This window comes from Prionailurus viverrinus, chromosome A2 (assembly GCF_022837055.1).
Source record: "Prionailurus viverrinus isolate Anna chromosome A2, UM_Priviv_1.0, whole genome shotgun sequence".
NCBI classification, from domain to species: Eukaryota; Metazoa; Chordata; class Mammalia; order Carnivora; family Felidae; genus Prionailurus; species Prionailurus viverrinus.
In genome coordinates, this window is record NC_062562.1 from 160,828,613 (window position 1) to 160,846,816 (window position 18,204).

Sequence of the window (18,204 nt, forward strand, 5' to 3'; positions counted from 1 at the left end):
CACTTTTTTGATAGAATCCTCTGTAAATGAGGAAGATTGGAATGAACACATTTCTGATTAACTTGTAAATTCTATTAATGTGTTTATGCCAATAAAAGGTAGAAAACCGTGGCCACTTGCATGGCATGTTCAGCTGTTCTTTTTATATAACTGATATTGAGAAAATTTTCACATTTCTAATGGTGTCACGAGAAGGTAATGCAGAGAAGATTTTTAGAAAGCAAGAAATATGGTTGGAGTCTGAAAAATAGTTTGCAATGAAATGCAGAATATTAGCACTCATAATTTAAATGTTGACTGGATACTGCATTGGGTACCGTATAGTGTTTCATTCTTCTCATACATGTGTATTTTCTCCTTTGAAACGGCCTGTGGAAATTTTGGCCTACTTCCCATTTAAAACCGGACTTGTTTTCAAATTAAGGGGGTATAGTAGTTTTTTCAAATTGGCGATCGTAGAAAATATAAAATCCTGCCGTTGGGTAAGAAAATGTAAGTTTATTTTAGCACACAGAAAACGTGGTTGTTTCCAGAGTATGTTTTCCCTTCCTTTTTTTTTTAACCCCTTTCCTTTTTTCCAGGCATTTCCTGGGAACATCAATTCTGACGGCGTGGTACGGCATGATTTGCAGCACGTGGTCATTGCCCGCTATGTGCGCATAGTGCCTCTGGACTGGAACGGAGAAGGCCGCATTGGGCTCAGAGTTGAGGTCTATGGCTGTTCTTACTGTGAGTACCTTTTGGAATTCGCGGTTGATTTTGTCATCTTCATTGACTTAGTAATTTGTTTGTTTTTGATTCTTTCACATGACTTGCTTTCTCTGACGGTAAACTCCCTCGTTTTGTATATGAACAATATGCAAGGTTATTTGTATGTTAAAATATATCTTTACATTTTTACACAAACAGGCATATAAAAAATACCTTAAACAAAGGATTCGGGAATTGATTTTTGTTTAGTAGACTAAATGGCAAAGCTTATTAATTAAGTTGCCCAAAGTCTTATGAAATATTTAAGAAGCAGAAACTTGCAGTATTATCCATCATTTTGATAATTTGCGATGGATTTTGGATACATTCTCGAGGACGTCCTGCCACTTGTCTTTGGTTACACCTTTTACTATTTTAAAGCTAACCAGTAAGTTTTAATGTCACTGATATTTTACATGTCTATAAGTTTTATTTGCTTCATTTAAAAATTGACTTGGGGACGCCCAGGTGGCTCAGTCAGTTAAGCGTCCAACTCTTGATTTTGACGCAGGTCAAAAAAATTTTCTTTTAATGTTTCAGCAAACATTAATGTTTTAATAATGTTTAAATAAGCATTTAAATTTTTTAATTAAACACGAAATGTTTAAATAAATGCTTAAAAAAATAAAAATTGACTCGGTCACCTAAAACAATATTTGTCCTTTAATTATGTTTTAAACTTTTTTTGTATTTTGTAAATATTTTAAACTTTTTATTTATATCTTGTAAATGCATATACGTGTGTGTGTGTGTGTGTGTGTGTGTGTATACACACACATTATATAAATACAGATAGATGGATAGATCTAGTGATTGTAATATGTGGACTTTGGGGATTGTGGTTCTGTGGTCTCTCTTTTACTCATTTTGCTGATTTCCTCCTCCTACTCCTCCCCCTTCATTTCTTTCTTCTCCGATAGCCTAGCCTTCTTATCTGCCTCTCCCTATCTTCGGGCTTCCTCATCTTCCTCACTGTGACTTTTGTTTCCTTGAAACTTGATCTGTGGAGCTTCTTTGGGACCGAGGTTGATGCTGGGTTCATCACAGAAGATTTATCTTTGCTTATTTGCTTCTATGAAGGCCTTGCCAACACAGAATTACTTTAAAGATCGTTTGAGCTGTTTTGAGGCCACTAGCTAGTGAGTTCAGTCTGCAAATACATGATTTGCAAATACTGGCTTTAAAATATGAATTCTCTGGTGAAATATTTCCCCCTCCTAGGAAGTTATTTTTCCCCTCTTACCGCTGGGGGAAGAGGAATGCTGGATAGGGACGGGATGGGGAATTGGGATATTAGCCTCATGCAAGGAGTCTCCTGTTAGACTCTCCTACCCCTTCCTATCGATCCAGAAAAATAAGAGCTCACTGTAACCAGAAGACAGCAGGTGTCCTCTTGGGCAGGCTTTTTGAAATTAACCAACATTTGGTAGTTTATAATAAAATACACATAAAGCCTTTAGCTCTGTAAGAATTAGTTACAGAGATTGGTGAAAATGGTAGCCGTGGTGATGACCAAATCCTATTTATTTATTCATGGGAACATCATTATGTGCAAACTGAACTGATTGCTGCACAGGGGCCATGGAGATCATTGAAAAAATTCCCTACTTGTTTATTTTATTTGGTCATCACTTTAGCATAGCAAATACAATGAATGGAGAGACATACAGATTTAGTTCTTCAGGAGAATGTGGCTCTTCAGGAGGAAGATTTAACCTGCCAGGAGGAGCTAAAATGAGCCCTAACATAAATTTGGGTTTTTTATTTGTGTGTCTGGGTATTATGGACACAGAACCCTGTATTCACACATTTTCTAACTGTCAGCACATCGGGAAAGCCACAACAAAATGTGAAATTTTTCTCTACACGACGGATTTTCTAAGCAGCATGCTCAGCTTTTGGTAAATGAAAAATATGTAACACTCTTCATGGGAACCATGATGTGTGTAATTTATTTTATTAATAATTATTTATTGAGCACTTTTTATGTGTCATGAAATGTGCTGAATGTTAGTAATGCAACAGTGATTAAGGAAAACGTGGTATGAGAGGCAAAGGGGAACAGTTAATGTAGGAATAGTGTTTGGGGTAAGAATAGCGGAGGTGAAAGGTCACTTAAGCCAGCATGACAGAGCTGAGTGGAAAACCGGCTGGTGTGGTGCGTGTGGTGCCAGGGCTCGCTACCGCTGCCTCTTTCCCACCTCGTAATTCCGACAAAATGAACACCTGGGCCGCCATCATCAAGTCAATGAAAGCATCGAATGGATACCCCACAAGCACCCATCAGGCCCCCTGCGGTTACTGCTGTTTTTTTAAGTTTGTGTATTTATTTTGAGAGAGAGAGGGAGGGAGAGCGAGCGCGAGTGAGCGCCCGCAAGCTGGTGAGGGGCAGAGAGAGGGGGAGAGAGAGAATCCCAAGCAGGCTTCATGCTGTCAGCACAGACCTTGTCTCGGGGCTCAAACCCACGAACTGTGAGATGATGACCTGAGCTGAAACCAAGAGTCAGACGCTCAACCAGCTGAGCCAAATGGAACCCTAAAGTACACATTATTTCTCACCTGACTTACTTTGTTCAAAACAGTAATTGTGAGAATTAGCCACGCTGTCATGTGAGGGATTTGTTGATATTCATTAGTAATGTTACTCTAGTGTGTGAATATTCTACACTTACTCATTTTATGTTGATGAACATATGAATTGTTTCCAGTTTTTGGCCATTTGGGTCAGATTGCTGTAAACATTCCTCATGGGTGTCGACTTAGGAATAGGTAATGCTAAATTAGGATATCTGTATGCTTTAACTTGTGTCAATCATGACAAATTTTTTCCTGAAGCGGTTGTATCAGTTCAGACTTCCACGGCCGATGTCCTAGTGTTGCTGTTGCTTCACAAATTCCTGCACTTTTTATTGATTTGAAAGTCGTAGCCATTCTGGTGGGTGTTATTTTATCTCATTGTGGTTTTAGGGAACACTTGCCTGGTTTTTAAAGAGGTTATGCCTGTTGGTCATCTATAGGCCCTCTTTTTGAAGTGTTTATTGGAGAATTTTGCCCATGTTTCTATTGGGTTTCTTCTTATTGATCTATCTTCTCATTGTTCTGAGTAGTTTTTACAGCCAGATCTCTTTTTAAAATTTCATTCTTGTTACAGTCTCTAGAAATGTATCTAAATATCTAAAAAAATTTGAAATGGTTTTCTTTACAAATAATTATTCCATTCCTTTCCTTTCCTTTCCTTTCCTTTCCTTTCCTTTCCTTTCCATTCCATTCCATTCCATTCCATTCCATTCCATTCCATTCCATTCCATTCCAAGTTTATTTATTTTGAGAAAGAAAGAGAGAGCACAAATGTGGGGGGCAGGTAGAGAGAATCCCAAGCAGGCTCTGTGCTGCCAACACAGAGCCTGATATGGGGCTTGGACCCATGAACTGAGAGATCATGGCCTGAGCTGAGGTCGGACACTCAACCAACTGAACCCCCAGGCACCCCTAAAATTAATCATTTACATTTTTTTAAAACACTTATTTATCATTGAGAGACAGAGACAGACAGAGCATGAGCATGGGATGGGCAGAGAGAGAGGGAGACAGAGTCCAAAGCAGGCTCCAGGCTCTGAGCTGTCAGCACAGAGCCTGACGCAGGGCTTGAACTCACAAACTGCAAGATCGTGACCTGAGCTGAAGTCGGACGCTTTTCCCACTGGGCCACCCAGGAGCCCCATAAAATTAATTATTTTAAAACCAACACCATCAGTGGGGTTACTTTAGAACTCAAAGTAAGGGCAAATGCAGCTTGCCCAAAGGTAAATAGTGCGCTGACCTGGGTGTGGCCTAAAACATGAGGGCATGTACTATACTCATTGCAAGTGGATCTGTAAAGTCGTGTGCTAGTGCTATTATGGGCTTTTCCATCTGGTGAGGGCTCTGGAAATCACAAGATGGGAAGGGGGAAAAATACCTGAAGCTAAATAGGAAGCTAGATTTTTCCAGTGTTAAGTCCCTCTGTGGCAGGGGAGGGAGAGGGGTCTGCCACTTTAGGAAACTGTACTAACATTATACCAGTAGATGCCAGTGGAGTAAATGATGAATCGGCAGCATAAAATAAAATAAAATAAAGTAAAATAGAAGTTTAAAAATGCCACTGTAGTAGGTTGAAGTAAATTGGATAATGGCCCCAGAGATACGAGTTACTCATCCCTGGAACTATAAATGTTATATTGTGTTTGTAGATATGATTAAGTTAATTATTGAGACAAGGGAGATTGCTCTGTGTTATCCAGGTGGGTTCTAAAGCAGTGGGTTCTGTCCTCATGAGAGGTGGACAGAGGGAGAATTCACGGATAGGAAAATGGCTGCATTGTGACCACAGAGGCAGAGATCCAGTGATACGGTTGTAAGTCAAGGAATGTCAGAAGCCACCAAAAGCTGGAAAAGGAAAGGAACAGATACTCCCCTGGAGCCTCTGGTGGAATTCAGGTCTTGCTGACACACTGATTCGAATCCAGTGAAACTGATTTGGGACTCCTAGCCTCCTATAACGCTCCTGTTACAACAGGGGCAGGAATCTATACCAGCATCAATACCAGTATGGGGGGGGGGGGAGGTATGAAAATAGTTCTAGAGTAATGCTCTTCAGGAGAACTTCAGGCAAAGACAGAAATGTCCTTGACCTGCTGGAGGCCACTGCTCAAGTTTGCCTGTTGAGCACTTGAAATGTAGCTCAGACAACTGAGAAACTACATGTTAAATTGTATTTAATTTTAATTTATTTAATTTGAATTTAAGTAGTGTGACTGCTGGCTACTATATTGGATGGTATAGATTAGAAGAACCAAAACATCCGTATGTTATTATTTTCTTTCAAGTCCTTTTATAGTTTAAAGTATCGATAACATTCATTTTTAAATGTCAGTGTCTAATTTTTCCCTTAGTTTGGAAAAATCGATTTAATCACCCTGGAAGCTGTCTTTATTGTCAGAAAGTTGATGACTAGTCATTTCTCTCACCAGATCCCTAACTGGGCCATTTTCCTAACTAATGTCCAGATCAGATTATTTTTTGTCTATCTATTTTTGAAGAATGCATATTGTATTTATCTCTTTTCCAAGAAGAATACATGTTTATAATAAAAATATGTGTTAAACCTATTTGTGATGGAGAGCTTTCCCAAAGGTATTGTGATTTAAATTTACCTGTAGCGGAATTCAGGCCAGTGTGGGCCTTTAGAAGATGGCCTTCTAGGGGCGCCTGGGTGGCTCAGTCGGTTAAGCGTCCGACTTCAGCTCAGGTCATGATCTCATCGTTCCTGAGTTCGAGCCCCGCGTCGGACTCTGGGCCGACAGCTTGGAGCCTGGAGCCTGCTTCAGAGTCTGTGTCTCCCTGTCCCTCTGCCCCTCTCCTGCTCACACTGTTTCTGTCTCTCAAAAATAAACAAACATTAAAAAAATGTTTAAAAAAAAAGATGACCATATATATATGTGACCATATATATGACCATATATATATATATATATATATATATATATATATATATATATATATATATATAAAGATATTAGGCTTAGGGAACTATGCGTCAACAACTTTGGATTTTTTTTTTTTTTCAGGATCAAAACAACTTTATTACAGCCGGGCCAGACAGGGAAATACAACAGGTCCCAAAAGTCTGGCCCTGAACAAGCTTTGGGAATGTCTTATAAAGGCTGTATTGACCAATTGGGTTGCAAAGGGTGGCAGGAAATGGTGGGCACCAATTACACAGTGTTGTAGCTTTTTAAAATATAAGGTGGGCACCAATCACACAGTCCTGAAGAATTTTAAAATATAACTTGTTGACTCTAGTCCATGGGGGAGGGGAAGAAAAAAAAAAAGAGGTTAGAGAGGGAGAGAGCCAAAGCATAAGAGACTCTTAAAAACTTTGGGTTTTCAATGAGAAAAAGAATAATGGATCTTTGAGGGTGGAAATGTCAGTCAGATACACCCTTCCATTTTTCCCCATTAAGAGTAGCAGAACTGTGTATGCTGGGGTCCCGGCAAGGAAAAACTAGGCTTTGATCGCTCCTGTGGGAGAGAAATGCATTCTCTCATCTTTCTAGCAACCCCTTAGAGGATTTATCTGAGGTCTGTCCTAAAGTTCCAGGTTAGGGAATGGGGTTATGCTTCCTGTATCTCAAAGTTTGCCAGCAGAAATAGAGAGGGAGAAATCTCGGTATGAGCACTGTTTCTGTTGGAGAGCACCCACTGTACTCCCCCCTGTGCCTGTCATCGTCCCCCAGTGCACTTCCTCCGTGATCACTTTGTCATCTGAGAAATTAGACATTTCTCAGGGTAGCAAATAAAACGTTCACTCTGCTCCAGGTGGACAAGGTTTTAGTTCTAGGCCACTACTTTGAAGCCTTTAGGGCTTCTGCTGAGGTTTTGTTTCCTGACTTGTCTTGAGGGTAATATGAGTTCCAACTTCAATGACTCTAAACTTCTTGGAAATTATTCTGCTCCCTCTCCATTCAGTTTTCCCTCAAGTTTAGTTGAAACAAGTGCATGCTGTTATTTTTAAAACGGAGTAATATTCCCCACGTCTTCTCACTGAGTAAGCCTTCTCCCAACACACCGATGCTCATCTTGCTCTGTACCAGAGGGACCACATGAAGCAGAAGGGAGAAATCTCACTCTCATAATTTTTAAAAACCATTTATGGCTGCAGTGCTCAAACATTCGTTTTACAAGAGCCCCACACAGCGTACTGATTGAAGCAGTGAACATTTTTGGTGACAAATCCTGTATTAGCTTTTGACCAGTCTTCCTAAGAGTGAGGTCAGTGCCTTGGGAAGCCAAGAGACATACACAGCTAAACTAATGTTTATATATGCCTTCACTTTCAATGAATCATTCATAAAGCCTAGATATATCGCCCAGTGCAAATCATGGTGGAAAGTAAGCACCAGAAAAAGCAGGAGAAAGGGGTAAGAGAAGCCAAATCCAAAGAGACAGACAGTGTTTTGTCCTTTTCCTGCTGGGCAAATGAGGTCATCCTCTTACAGGGACCGCAGCTGACTCTCCCAGTTCCCATGCTGCCAAGGCCAGAGGTGCTGTCATGTGCATGCACGTCAGTTGCCTAGATCCACAAACTGTGGTGTAAGACAGCTGGGCTTACTTCTGTCACAGATCTGGAGGGCAGAAGTTGGACATCAAGGTGTTAGCAGAGGTGACTCCTTCTGAGGGCAGGCTCAAGGGGAGAAACCGTCTCATGCATCTCCAAGTTGTGGTGGTTGCTGGGAATCCTTGGTGCTCCTTGACCCGGTGGTGCATCATTCCAGTGTCTGCCTCCACTTTGAAATAGTGTTCCTCCCTGTGTGTCAGTGTCTTTGTACCTTCACATGGCCCTTGTGTAAGGACACCACTCATTGGATTTAACATCCACCTGAATCAGTATGACGTAATCTTAAAGTAGCTAATTTTATCTGCAAAGACCCTATTTCCAAATAAAGACCATGTTTTGAGTTTTGGGGTGGATATGAATTTTGGGAGAACATGTGTATTCATTAAAATTGGTAACAGTTTCTATCCAGATCAGTTTAGCTCAGCAGAGAAATAAATAAGCAGTTCTGGAAGTCTACCCATGTTTTCCTATTTAAATTAAATATTTGATTTTGCATAATATAAAAGGGCCTCAGTTACTTGTATTTTGTGTTCTTCACACACACACACATACACACACACACACACACACACAGAATAAAAGATTTTTTATGTTGCTTGGGGATCAATAAATTGTGACACAGACTCATCAATCCCATTAGCATTTATTGAATTCTATTTGTCGAGATTTTGCTAATTTTAAATCTGAAATGCAAATCTGACCGTATCACACCTGTGGTTGAAACACTTTAATGATGCTCCATTGCCTATAAAGTCCAAGGTGTTAGCTTGAAATACAGTGCCCTTCCTAGTACCTCTGCAGCTTTATCTCCCTCTGTGTTGTAATTCATGCCCCAGTAATACAGACTATTCCTGTTTCCTACTACATGCCCTGTTTCTTTAACCCGCCTTCTTCCAACATGTCTTCTCTGACTGCAAAGCCCTCTCCATTCTTCACCTCCTCAGTTTATTTTTTTTAATGTTTTTATTTTATTTTTGAGAGAGAGAACGCGTGAGTGGGAAAGAGACAGAGACAGAGGGAGACACAGAATCTGAGGGAGGCTCCAGGCTCTGAGCTGTCAGCACAGAGCCTTACATGGGGCTCAACTCATGGACAGTGGGATCATGGCCTGAGCCAAACTCAGATGCTCAACTGACTGAGCCACTCAGGCACCCCATCACCTCCTCACTTTCTGATCTTCCAGGATTTAGTTGAGATGCAATTTTCAACAAGAAGACTTCTCTGGGGCACATGGGTGGCTCAGTTGGTTAAGCATCTGACTCTTGATTTCGGCTCAGGTTGTGATCTCATGGTTTGTGAGTTTGAGGCCCACATCAGGCTCTGGGCTGACGGCATGGATCCTGCTTGGGATCCTCTCCCTCTCTCTCTGCCCCTCCCCTGCTCGCTCACATGCTCTTTCTCAAAAATAAGGATAAATACTAAAAACAAGAAGATTTCTCTGAATTTCCAGAGTGAATCGTATTTTTTTTTTGCTCACATTATACTATGTGAATATCTCCAGTGAAATATTTATCAAAGCATTCTAAAATATAGCAGACTATGAGGTACTGGGGGAGAGGCCAGACACTGTTATCTTATTCATTATTGGCATCTTGTCCATTAGCAGACTCTACACAAGTCATGTTTGCTGAACTGAACTATTATCAGATGTAAATGATGCAGACCTAACTTACTCCCTCAGTGAAAATTGATTATTCTTTGATGCTGGATAGATTAGTTGAGCAGGGTATGATCCTGTTGTACCCTGTTGAATGGTGCTGTATTCATAAATGTACCAAAGAGTCAAATAAAACAAAGGATTTAGTATTTGTTTTTCTTTTTTTTTTTTTAAAACGTTTATTTATTTATTTTGAGAGAGAGAGAGAGAGAGTGTGTGAGCAGGGGAGGGGCAGAGACAGAGGATCCCAAGAAGGCTCCATGCTGTCCACGCAGAGCCCAACACAGGGCTTAATGTCATGAACCACGAGATCACGACCCAAGCCAAAATCAGGAGTCAGACGCTCAACTGACTGAGTCATCCATGCACCCCTTAGTATCTCTTTTTCTAATTTAAAAGTTTTGAGACCTTGTGTTATTTCTAGTTAAGATTATTTTAAACCACAATTTCATGAGGCTCCTTCGTAAATTATAAATACATAAATTGCTTATCATCAGAGGAAACATACCCCACTCTTATTAGTTAATTTGAACTTTATATCCAGATTCATGTGAAAATAAAAACAAATCAATGTAAAAATAGATTCAACAGCTATCAAAGTCAAGTTACACAGGGTAAAGAGATAATTATAATTGCCACGGTAGTATGTTATGTATGCAGGACATGCTGTGTTCCTAAATGTGTATTCAGGTAGACAAAAAATAACTTTGATATGTGTTCTTGCCATTAAGAAAAATGGAACTTAGATTCAAGCACGTGTATTCTTTAGTTCTTTGAAAAGTAGTTTGCATTTCAAACTGGAATTGGAATGCTTTGTAACAGAAAGGTTATCCCTCTATATCTAATTGGGTCTCACTTCATGGTGATAATGCAGTGACTGATGCTTATTGTAGCAGGTGGAAAATATTTTTGAGATCATTTGTGTTATGGTTTTTACTTACTGAGCAATGTAAATTCAAAGGTATAGGTATTAAAGATAATAAATTATCATTTTATATAATATATGCCATTTTATATAATAAATAGTCTGATAAATACTCGGTGGGTCTCATTCCTGGATTGGAATTTGAGGGTGACATTTGCGTTGAATGGAAATTTATGGCATGAAAAACAAAGAATTGCGTTCTCATTTTTCATGTCTGTGGAGATGCATGCGATCAGCATTTGGTTGTTTCTTTTCAGTATAGTTTCTTTTACTTGGGAGGTAGTTACTTTCTAAAAGTCTATTCAATGAGAAAACATGGCAAGTGTAAGTAAGTTTCTCCTCAGATACAAGACAGTCACACATGACCGCTAGTTCATATTTTGGAGAAATATTTACTTAGTCATTGATTTAGAGTTAGATTTACATTGTATTGCTTACTACAAAAATATAAATTTAAAATACTCTCAAGAATTTTCAAAGCTCACATATAAAATCAACAGTGTTGATTTAAAGTAAACCAAAATTATTGACAGAGAATAACATATAATCGTACCTGTTTGCAATTCTGAATTAGGAGTAACAGTATACTTCAACTGTGGAAAAAGAGTGGATTTATTTTTCATTGTGAATATTAGTTGAGAATTCTCTTCATGAAATAATTTTCCAAGAAAAATACATATTTAAACCAAAGTGTACACATATTACGATAACTGGTTGAAGATTAGAAGAAAATAGTGAAAAATAACCACGCTTCAGCATGGTTTACAAATAAGGTATTTTGATTAATACAAAGAGTCACGTGTATACTGCACAAGAACTTTAAAAAGTTCCCAAGAGACCTCCCAGCCCAATCCCTTATTTTACTAATGAGGAAACCAAAATCCACAGGGTTATGTGAGTTGCATAAGTGAGTTAATTGCATACCTAGAAACGCTGCATAAAAATCTGAAGCATTGCTCCTTTCCTGTCATTTGATACCTCTCTCTTCTGGCTAATTCTTTTCTTCTCCATCCACAAGGACTTTCTATAGTCATAGTCATGGCCTACAGAAAATATTATTTTGTAGATTCTAAAGACTATAAAAATTGACCCACAGTTTTCACTATAAGAACATATAGGAGGAGATATTCAGCAAGAAAAATATCAACACTTTTGTACATCCCACATGTCCAACAGGGGAATTTAAAGGACTGGTCATCATAACACACTCATTTGAGGACAGCTTACAAATAACACAGCTCAAGCTTTCTCGCATTTTGGTACAGAAAGTTTTTCAACCTCGGTGTGTTTCCTCCAGGAATGTCAGCTCCTGAGATATTTTAACTACCATTTACGTATATGTTAATCCATACTTGCAAAGAATATGCAAGTTAAAATTATAGTTATATAGTCCATCAGTGTTTCACTTATAATTCCTGAGTAATGTGAGGAAAGAAGTAAAATTTAAAATACTGCAAATATACACTAAGAGATTCTTTTATTAGCTTTTACTCTTGAGTTGTTAGTCTTAATTATCACCTATTTAAATTAGCTTAGCTAGGGAGAAAAAAGCAAATATTTAAGACGGCAGTTATCACCCTCATAAATTAAAAGTAACAATATAATAAAATAATCATTTAGTATGCTGACTTAAACCTTCTAGCAATGCAAATTATTTGGGTATATTTTTTAAAAAGTAAATATCATTCATTTTAAAACATTTAATAACTTTATTCCTTTTAGACTAGTATCAGATTTTTTATACCTAGACTTGAAAAAATTATCACAATTTTTTTAGACTCCGGTTCTCATTGGAATATATATATGTAATATTTTCTTAAGCTCCAAATAGTGTCGTATTCGTCTTTTTTCGTCTTTCATGCTCATTTTGGTGGATGGGGAGGAGTTGAAGAGCCTACCCCTGCCCTCTGTTCCATTTCACTTCCAGTTAATGAGAGAATGATCCTAGGGAAGGAGGCAGGTCCCTTGGACCAATCTCTTTGTTAATGTTCTGATAAATGTGCCCCCTGCACTCCCAAATAATTAACTTTTTTAGGACGAAAGCTCTTATCGGTGGAATGTGTTGAGCATTCCTGTTACGAACCTGTTTCAGGATGTTTATGGCAAACTAAACACACTTAGCTTCTCCGGATTTATGAACATAACTCCCTGGAAAATAACTCATGAGCTAGGTGATCACTGAGGTGTTGAAGGGAGGTGTTTCACGACCTAAATGTTCAAGAATAAGCAGAAATTATGCCTGATCCTGAGAATAAGGGAAGGTTTTGGCTAGGGGACCTTTTCCCAGGAGCATAGTTAGTTGTAGGGGGAACTTGCAGTCAGACCATTGGAGACACTCTGGACTTTTCTCAGATGTCAGAGTACACATAATACTGGGCCTTAATTTTAGGCTTCATCCCACACAGCCTTGTGATGGATGGTTCTTGAAATTATTGGTAAAATTGAGCTTTAGGTTAAGACCTTTATTTGTATAAATCTGATGTGCTCATCTGATCTTAATATCTCTACATGGATTGTATTAATTACTAGCCTTAGTCAAATAGACAGCATGTAGAGCCTCCTGCAACATTTTTTCTTCCCTGCTGTCAACCTACTATTTATCAGATGTTTAGGGGTTTTGTACTATTTTAAAGTTGCTGTGTCAGCTGTATTTATGTATGCTACAGAAGGAATTTAGAGACTGGGCAAGTGGCTTCTTATACTTGCTTTAAAATGCAAATGTTATAATTGGGAGTGGGGAGAATCCTCTTTCCTATGGCATTGTGCTTATATCTAAACGATCATTCCTTTCCTCAAATCATTTTACAAGGTTTTCTGTGCTGCCGAGGACCAGGTGACAATATGACTGAGGTCACTCACTCTAAGTGTTTGACTCTGAGCACAGTTGGTTTAACAGCCCCTCTGATTAAAGTCTACTCCAAATTTAGACAAGTTGTGACCATCTATTACAGGAATGCTTTTTGTTGATCAAAAAATAAATTACATTTGCCAATACTAAAGTTCGCAATCAAAGAGCAAGTTCAGTCATAGCAAACCCCAGCGAGAGGTGCAGAAGCATATCCAAGGGGTAGAATGGAACAGGGGTTTCAGTTCATTCTTCAGATGAGCTTTTTTTCAGCAGTTTTTAAGGGAAAACATCACACAAATTAATTTAGAACCATTGTACAAAGGAGGTTTTCTGAATTCAAGATCGTAGGATGACTAGAAAATGCATTATCTTTGTTCTTCTGTCACCCAACAGTGTAAAGTCATTCTGGACCGTCCACCAGCCATGCAGTGTAGTGACAGTCTCCCACATCTCTTACATGACCTTCCATAAATAACTCTAAATCACCCCATCTCCTGTTTTTGTAATTTGTGCCACTCGTTCTTTTTTTATTCTCTATTCTTGTTCTTTCTACAATAAAAGAATGTTTTAAAACAAATCATATTTTATACTTTGGCTATAGCGATGTTTTTGGTCAGAAAATTCATTGTTGGCCATGGGGGCAAGAGGATGTCCCGTTCCGTATAGAGTCTTCAGCAGCATCACTGGCCTCTGCCCATTAGATGCTAGTCATACATCACTCCTTGTTCAGGAGTGACAACCAAAATTGACACCAGACGTTAAAACATGTCTGCTGTGGGGGACAGCATTGCCCCTGGGTGAGAACTGCTTGTGGAGATCGCACTTGTCACTTGGTAATTGGATTGTTAAATTGCTAGGCACTATAAAATAAAGAAAATAGACACATTGTAAGAAGCAATTTAGTTTTTGTTTAATCTATATTTTAGTGCCTGCTATGTGCAGAAAGTGTCTCCTGCATGCTGAGATGTCCTAAGACTTTATGGTGATAAGGGTGATAACCATGGTATTACAGTATGCTTTTAGATGTAGATCCCCGGAGTATATACTGTAGACAGAAACACTCCTCTATCACCTTATCAGCAGAAATATTGCAAGAAAAATGACCCCTTGAACACTTGTATCTTTTATCTGTGCCATTTGCAGATTGTTTCCCACATTTTAAAAATACAAGCTGTTTTTTTTTAGTTGCCAATTGGTCAGTACTTTGCCATAGTTAATACCATTTTTTTCAGCTAGGACCAGCTAGGATCTGTATTTTTTCAGGGGATAATTTTTCATTTTCTTTCATGTGTATTTAAGCTTGGGATTGAGATAAGATTGACTGGATCCTCCCTCCACACAGTTTAGGCTGAATTTTATTTATATAATTGTTGCTTTGCATTTTGCATTTGCCAACAGACAGTTAAAAACAATAGAAACGGTATCAGATGTGCTTTGCTACTAGAATACAAATTCATATTAGCACACTCCATTCAGATTTGAGAAATATCGACATTCACGGTGTATAATATGAAGGCTGATTTTCTCTGAAAGAGAGGAGATAAATATGTCAAATAAAGCTTTGCTCCATTTCTTCTCAGCTTCTTCTGCAAGGAGCTCTAGTCCTACTATTAAGGAGAGAAGGAAGGCCTGGTTTTGCAATTTTTCACAACACTTTCATTGACTAGGTACCACCATGTGAAACCACATGACCTGGTGAATGTGTTGAGTAATCTGACTCAGATCTGTCCAATGCATATGAAACGCCATGCCTTTCCCCCTTCCTAACTCATGGGGCTCTGGTAAGAAATGGAATGATAGAATACAAGTGAATGTTCTTTGGATTTTAAGGATAAAGTCATTGTATCATCTTGATCATGTTTATTCAGAGATATACAAAGTAGAATATAATATGTAGATAGTATAAACTATGTTCTATTTAGAGGTTCACTCGCTCCAGTGGGTGATGTCATTAAATTGGTTTGGCTGTTTTTTTATTGCTTTAAATTGAATTGACCAAATCATAGCTATTTGGATAACTTGAGACAGTTTCATTCTGGTTCACATGGCTCACTTTGTAGTAATCTTAACCTCAAAATCAGTGTGTGTGTGTGTGTGTGTGTGTGTGTGTGTGTGTGTGTGTGTAGAGAATTTGATCGCTTTTTTGAGGGGAAAATAAATAATGGGGATGCTTTTTCTTAAGTATCAAGGACTTTTTTTTTCTTAGACAATTTTACTTATTTTTATGTAAGCTCTATGACCAGCATGGGACTTGAATTGACGACCCAATATCAAGAGTCCCATGCTCTACTGACTGATCCAGCTAGGAGCCCTGGGAATGCTTTTAACTGTGATATTTTCCATGATGTACTGGGATCACATTTCAAAATTCAATATGCTAGTATTTCCACAGTGCTTTTTTTTTAATTTTTAAAAATTTTTAATGTTTATTTATTTTTGAGAGAAAGAGAGACACAGAGAGTATGAGCAGGGGAGAGGCAGAGCGAGTGGGAGACGCAGAATCTGAAGCAGGCTCCAGGCTCTGAGCTGTCAGCACAGAGCCCTACATGGGGCTCAAACTCACAAACCGTGAGATCATAATCTGAGCCAAAGTTGGAACTTTAACCACCTGAGCCACCGAGGTGCCCCAATGGTACTTTTCAATTAAGAAAAAAGAGGGTGATTTTATTAACTAAGCTACCATTTGTTTAGGTTAAATTTCATTAATTTGAATTATAAATATATCTGATAGGAAATATTGTATCTAGAAGGTGAGAGATAGCTACCATTTATTGAATATGTTTGGCTTATGTCTGTAATGCAGACATTATACAAAATAGGTGGTGGTGTCCTCATTTTGTAGATGAGAATACCGACGTTTGAAGAAGTAAAATAACTTACCTCTATATCACATGCTGTCAGTCTAGCCTTTTTTTTCCCACCATAGCATGTTACCTCCTGGAGGCAGCGTAAAACCAGAGCAAAATAGATCCACATGGAGGATAGTAATAATAATATTTATATAGCTAGAGTATTCAGCATTTACTCACCATAGGTGATGTCAGATACTATGCTCAGTGCTTTATTTAATTCTCTTAAACTACTGAGTTGGGAACTATTATTGTCCGCATTTTATCAATGAGAAAACTGACGACTGAGTAAGTTTTAATTTACTCATTCAGCTAGTGAGCATTAAACACCAGGATAATGATGTATTTGGTTTGTTTGCTTGTTTGTTTATTGATTGATTGCCTGTTCCCCACTGCATCCAGTAGAACAATTGGAAAAGGAAAATGTGGATTCTTTTCTGCCCTACTTTTTGTAAAATTAGTTCTTTTGGGGTATGTGGGTGGCTCAATCTGTTAAATGTCCAACTTTGGCTCAGATCGTGGTCTCATGGTTCATGGGTTCGAGCCCCATGTCAGGATCTGTGCTGACAGCCCAGAGCCTGGAGCCTGCTTTGGATTCTGTGTCTCCCTCTCTCTCTGTGTCTCCCCTGCTCATTCTCTCTCTCCCCAACCCCCCTCTCCCGCCTCAAAAATAAACAAACATTAAAAAAAACACAACAGTAAAGTACTTCCTTGACAGGGCACCTGGGTGGCTCAGTTGGGTAAGCATTGGACTTCAGCTCAGGTCTTGAGGACTTCAGCTCGGGTCATGATCTCATGGGTGTGAGTTTGAGCTCCACAGTGGGTCTGCCCCCCCCCCCCCCATGTTGGGCTCTACAGAGCCCACTTTGGATCCTCTGTCTCCCTATCACTCTGCCCCTCCCCTGCTCGTGTGCACAGTGTGCAGGTTCTCTGACTCAAAAATAAACATTAATTTTTTTTTTTACAAGTAGTTCCTTGAGGGCTGTGACAGAAAGAAATGGTTGAATGAACTATTTGTGCAGCCACTACGAAAGTCTGAAGAGTTTTTAATGGCAAGAAAAAAACGGTCATGAGATGGAATTAGGTAGAGAAAAGCAGAATATAAAATTGTTTATATAAAGTATAAACAGTCTCTCTTTCATTTACCAGTTGGTAAAAAAAAAAATTAAAAAATTAATAGAAGTATAAAAACCACATCAGAGTGCTAACCTTACTATTATTTCTTTTTAAAAACTTTTTTTAATGTTTATTTTTGAGAAAGAGAGAGAGCACAAGTGAGGAAGGGCAGAGAGAGACACACACACAGAATCTAAAGCACGCTCCAGGCTCCTAGCTGTCAGCACAGAGCCTCACCCGGGGCTCAAACTCACAAACCTGGAGATCACGACCTGAACTGTTGTTGGACGCTGAACCAGCTGAGCCACCTAGGCACCCCATCTAAGAAGTGGTATTATGGATAACTAATTTTCCCTTGCATTCTTTTCTGCATTACTAACATCCTACAACTATATCAAACTGTATTACTATCAAAAATTACTATAATCAGACACAGTTTGAAATGCATGCAAGATCTAAATCTCAATTTATAAATTCAGGTGTGTATGAAAGTTATCATTCCTTTATTAACAATTTGAATTTCAAGCTCCCATCCTGATGTTCTTTGGGGGAATTTTAATCTTAGTATATCTTGTTGTCATTCCATTGGAGGGTCTTACTCAGTGTTATTGAACATGTACACACTTACTGTCCCTGATATTTATTGTCTTCCTGTCCACATCTCCCTTCCCCCGAGCTCAGTGGCTCTCTGCTGTTTCTCTGGTACTACTAGGCATTTGAATCAATTGGGAACCTGTTGGACGGTCTACCAATAAATCATTACTTCAAAAGAGCAACCAGTTACTATATCGGAAGAGTATGTAAAGCTAGCTGATTTAACTAATTTACTTAGTGTTCAGATTTCTAATAACAAAACTGTTCATTACGGTATGTATAGAATTAATTATATCATAAAAAGTACCT

General features: G+C 38.7%; 1 protein-coding gene across 1 annotated transcript in view; it reads left to right on the plus strand.

Moving 5' to 3' along the window:
- CNTNAP2 (contactin associated protein 2) overlaps positions 1-18,204 on the plus strand; it is a 1,382,613-nt gene that overhangs the window by 244,941 nt on the left and 1,119,468 nt on the right. The window contains exon 4 of the mRNA XM_047837856.1: positions 582-729. Coding sequence (XP_047693812.1) covers positions 582-729 — 148 coding nt within the window. The remainder of the gene's footprint in view (positions 1-581; positions 730-18,204) is intronic.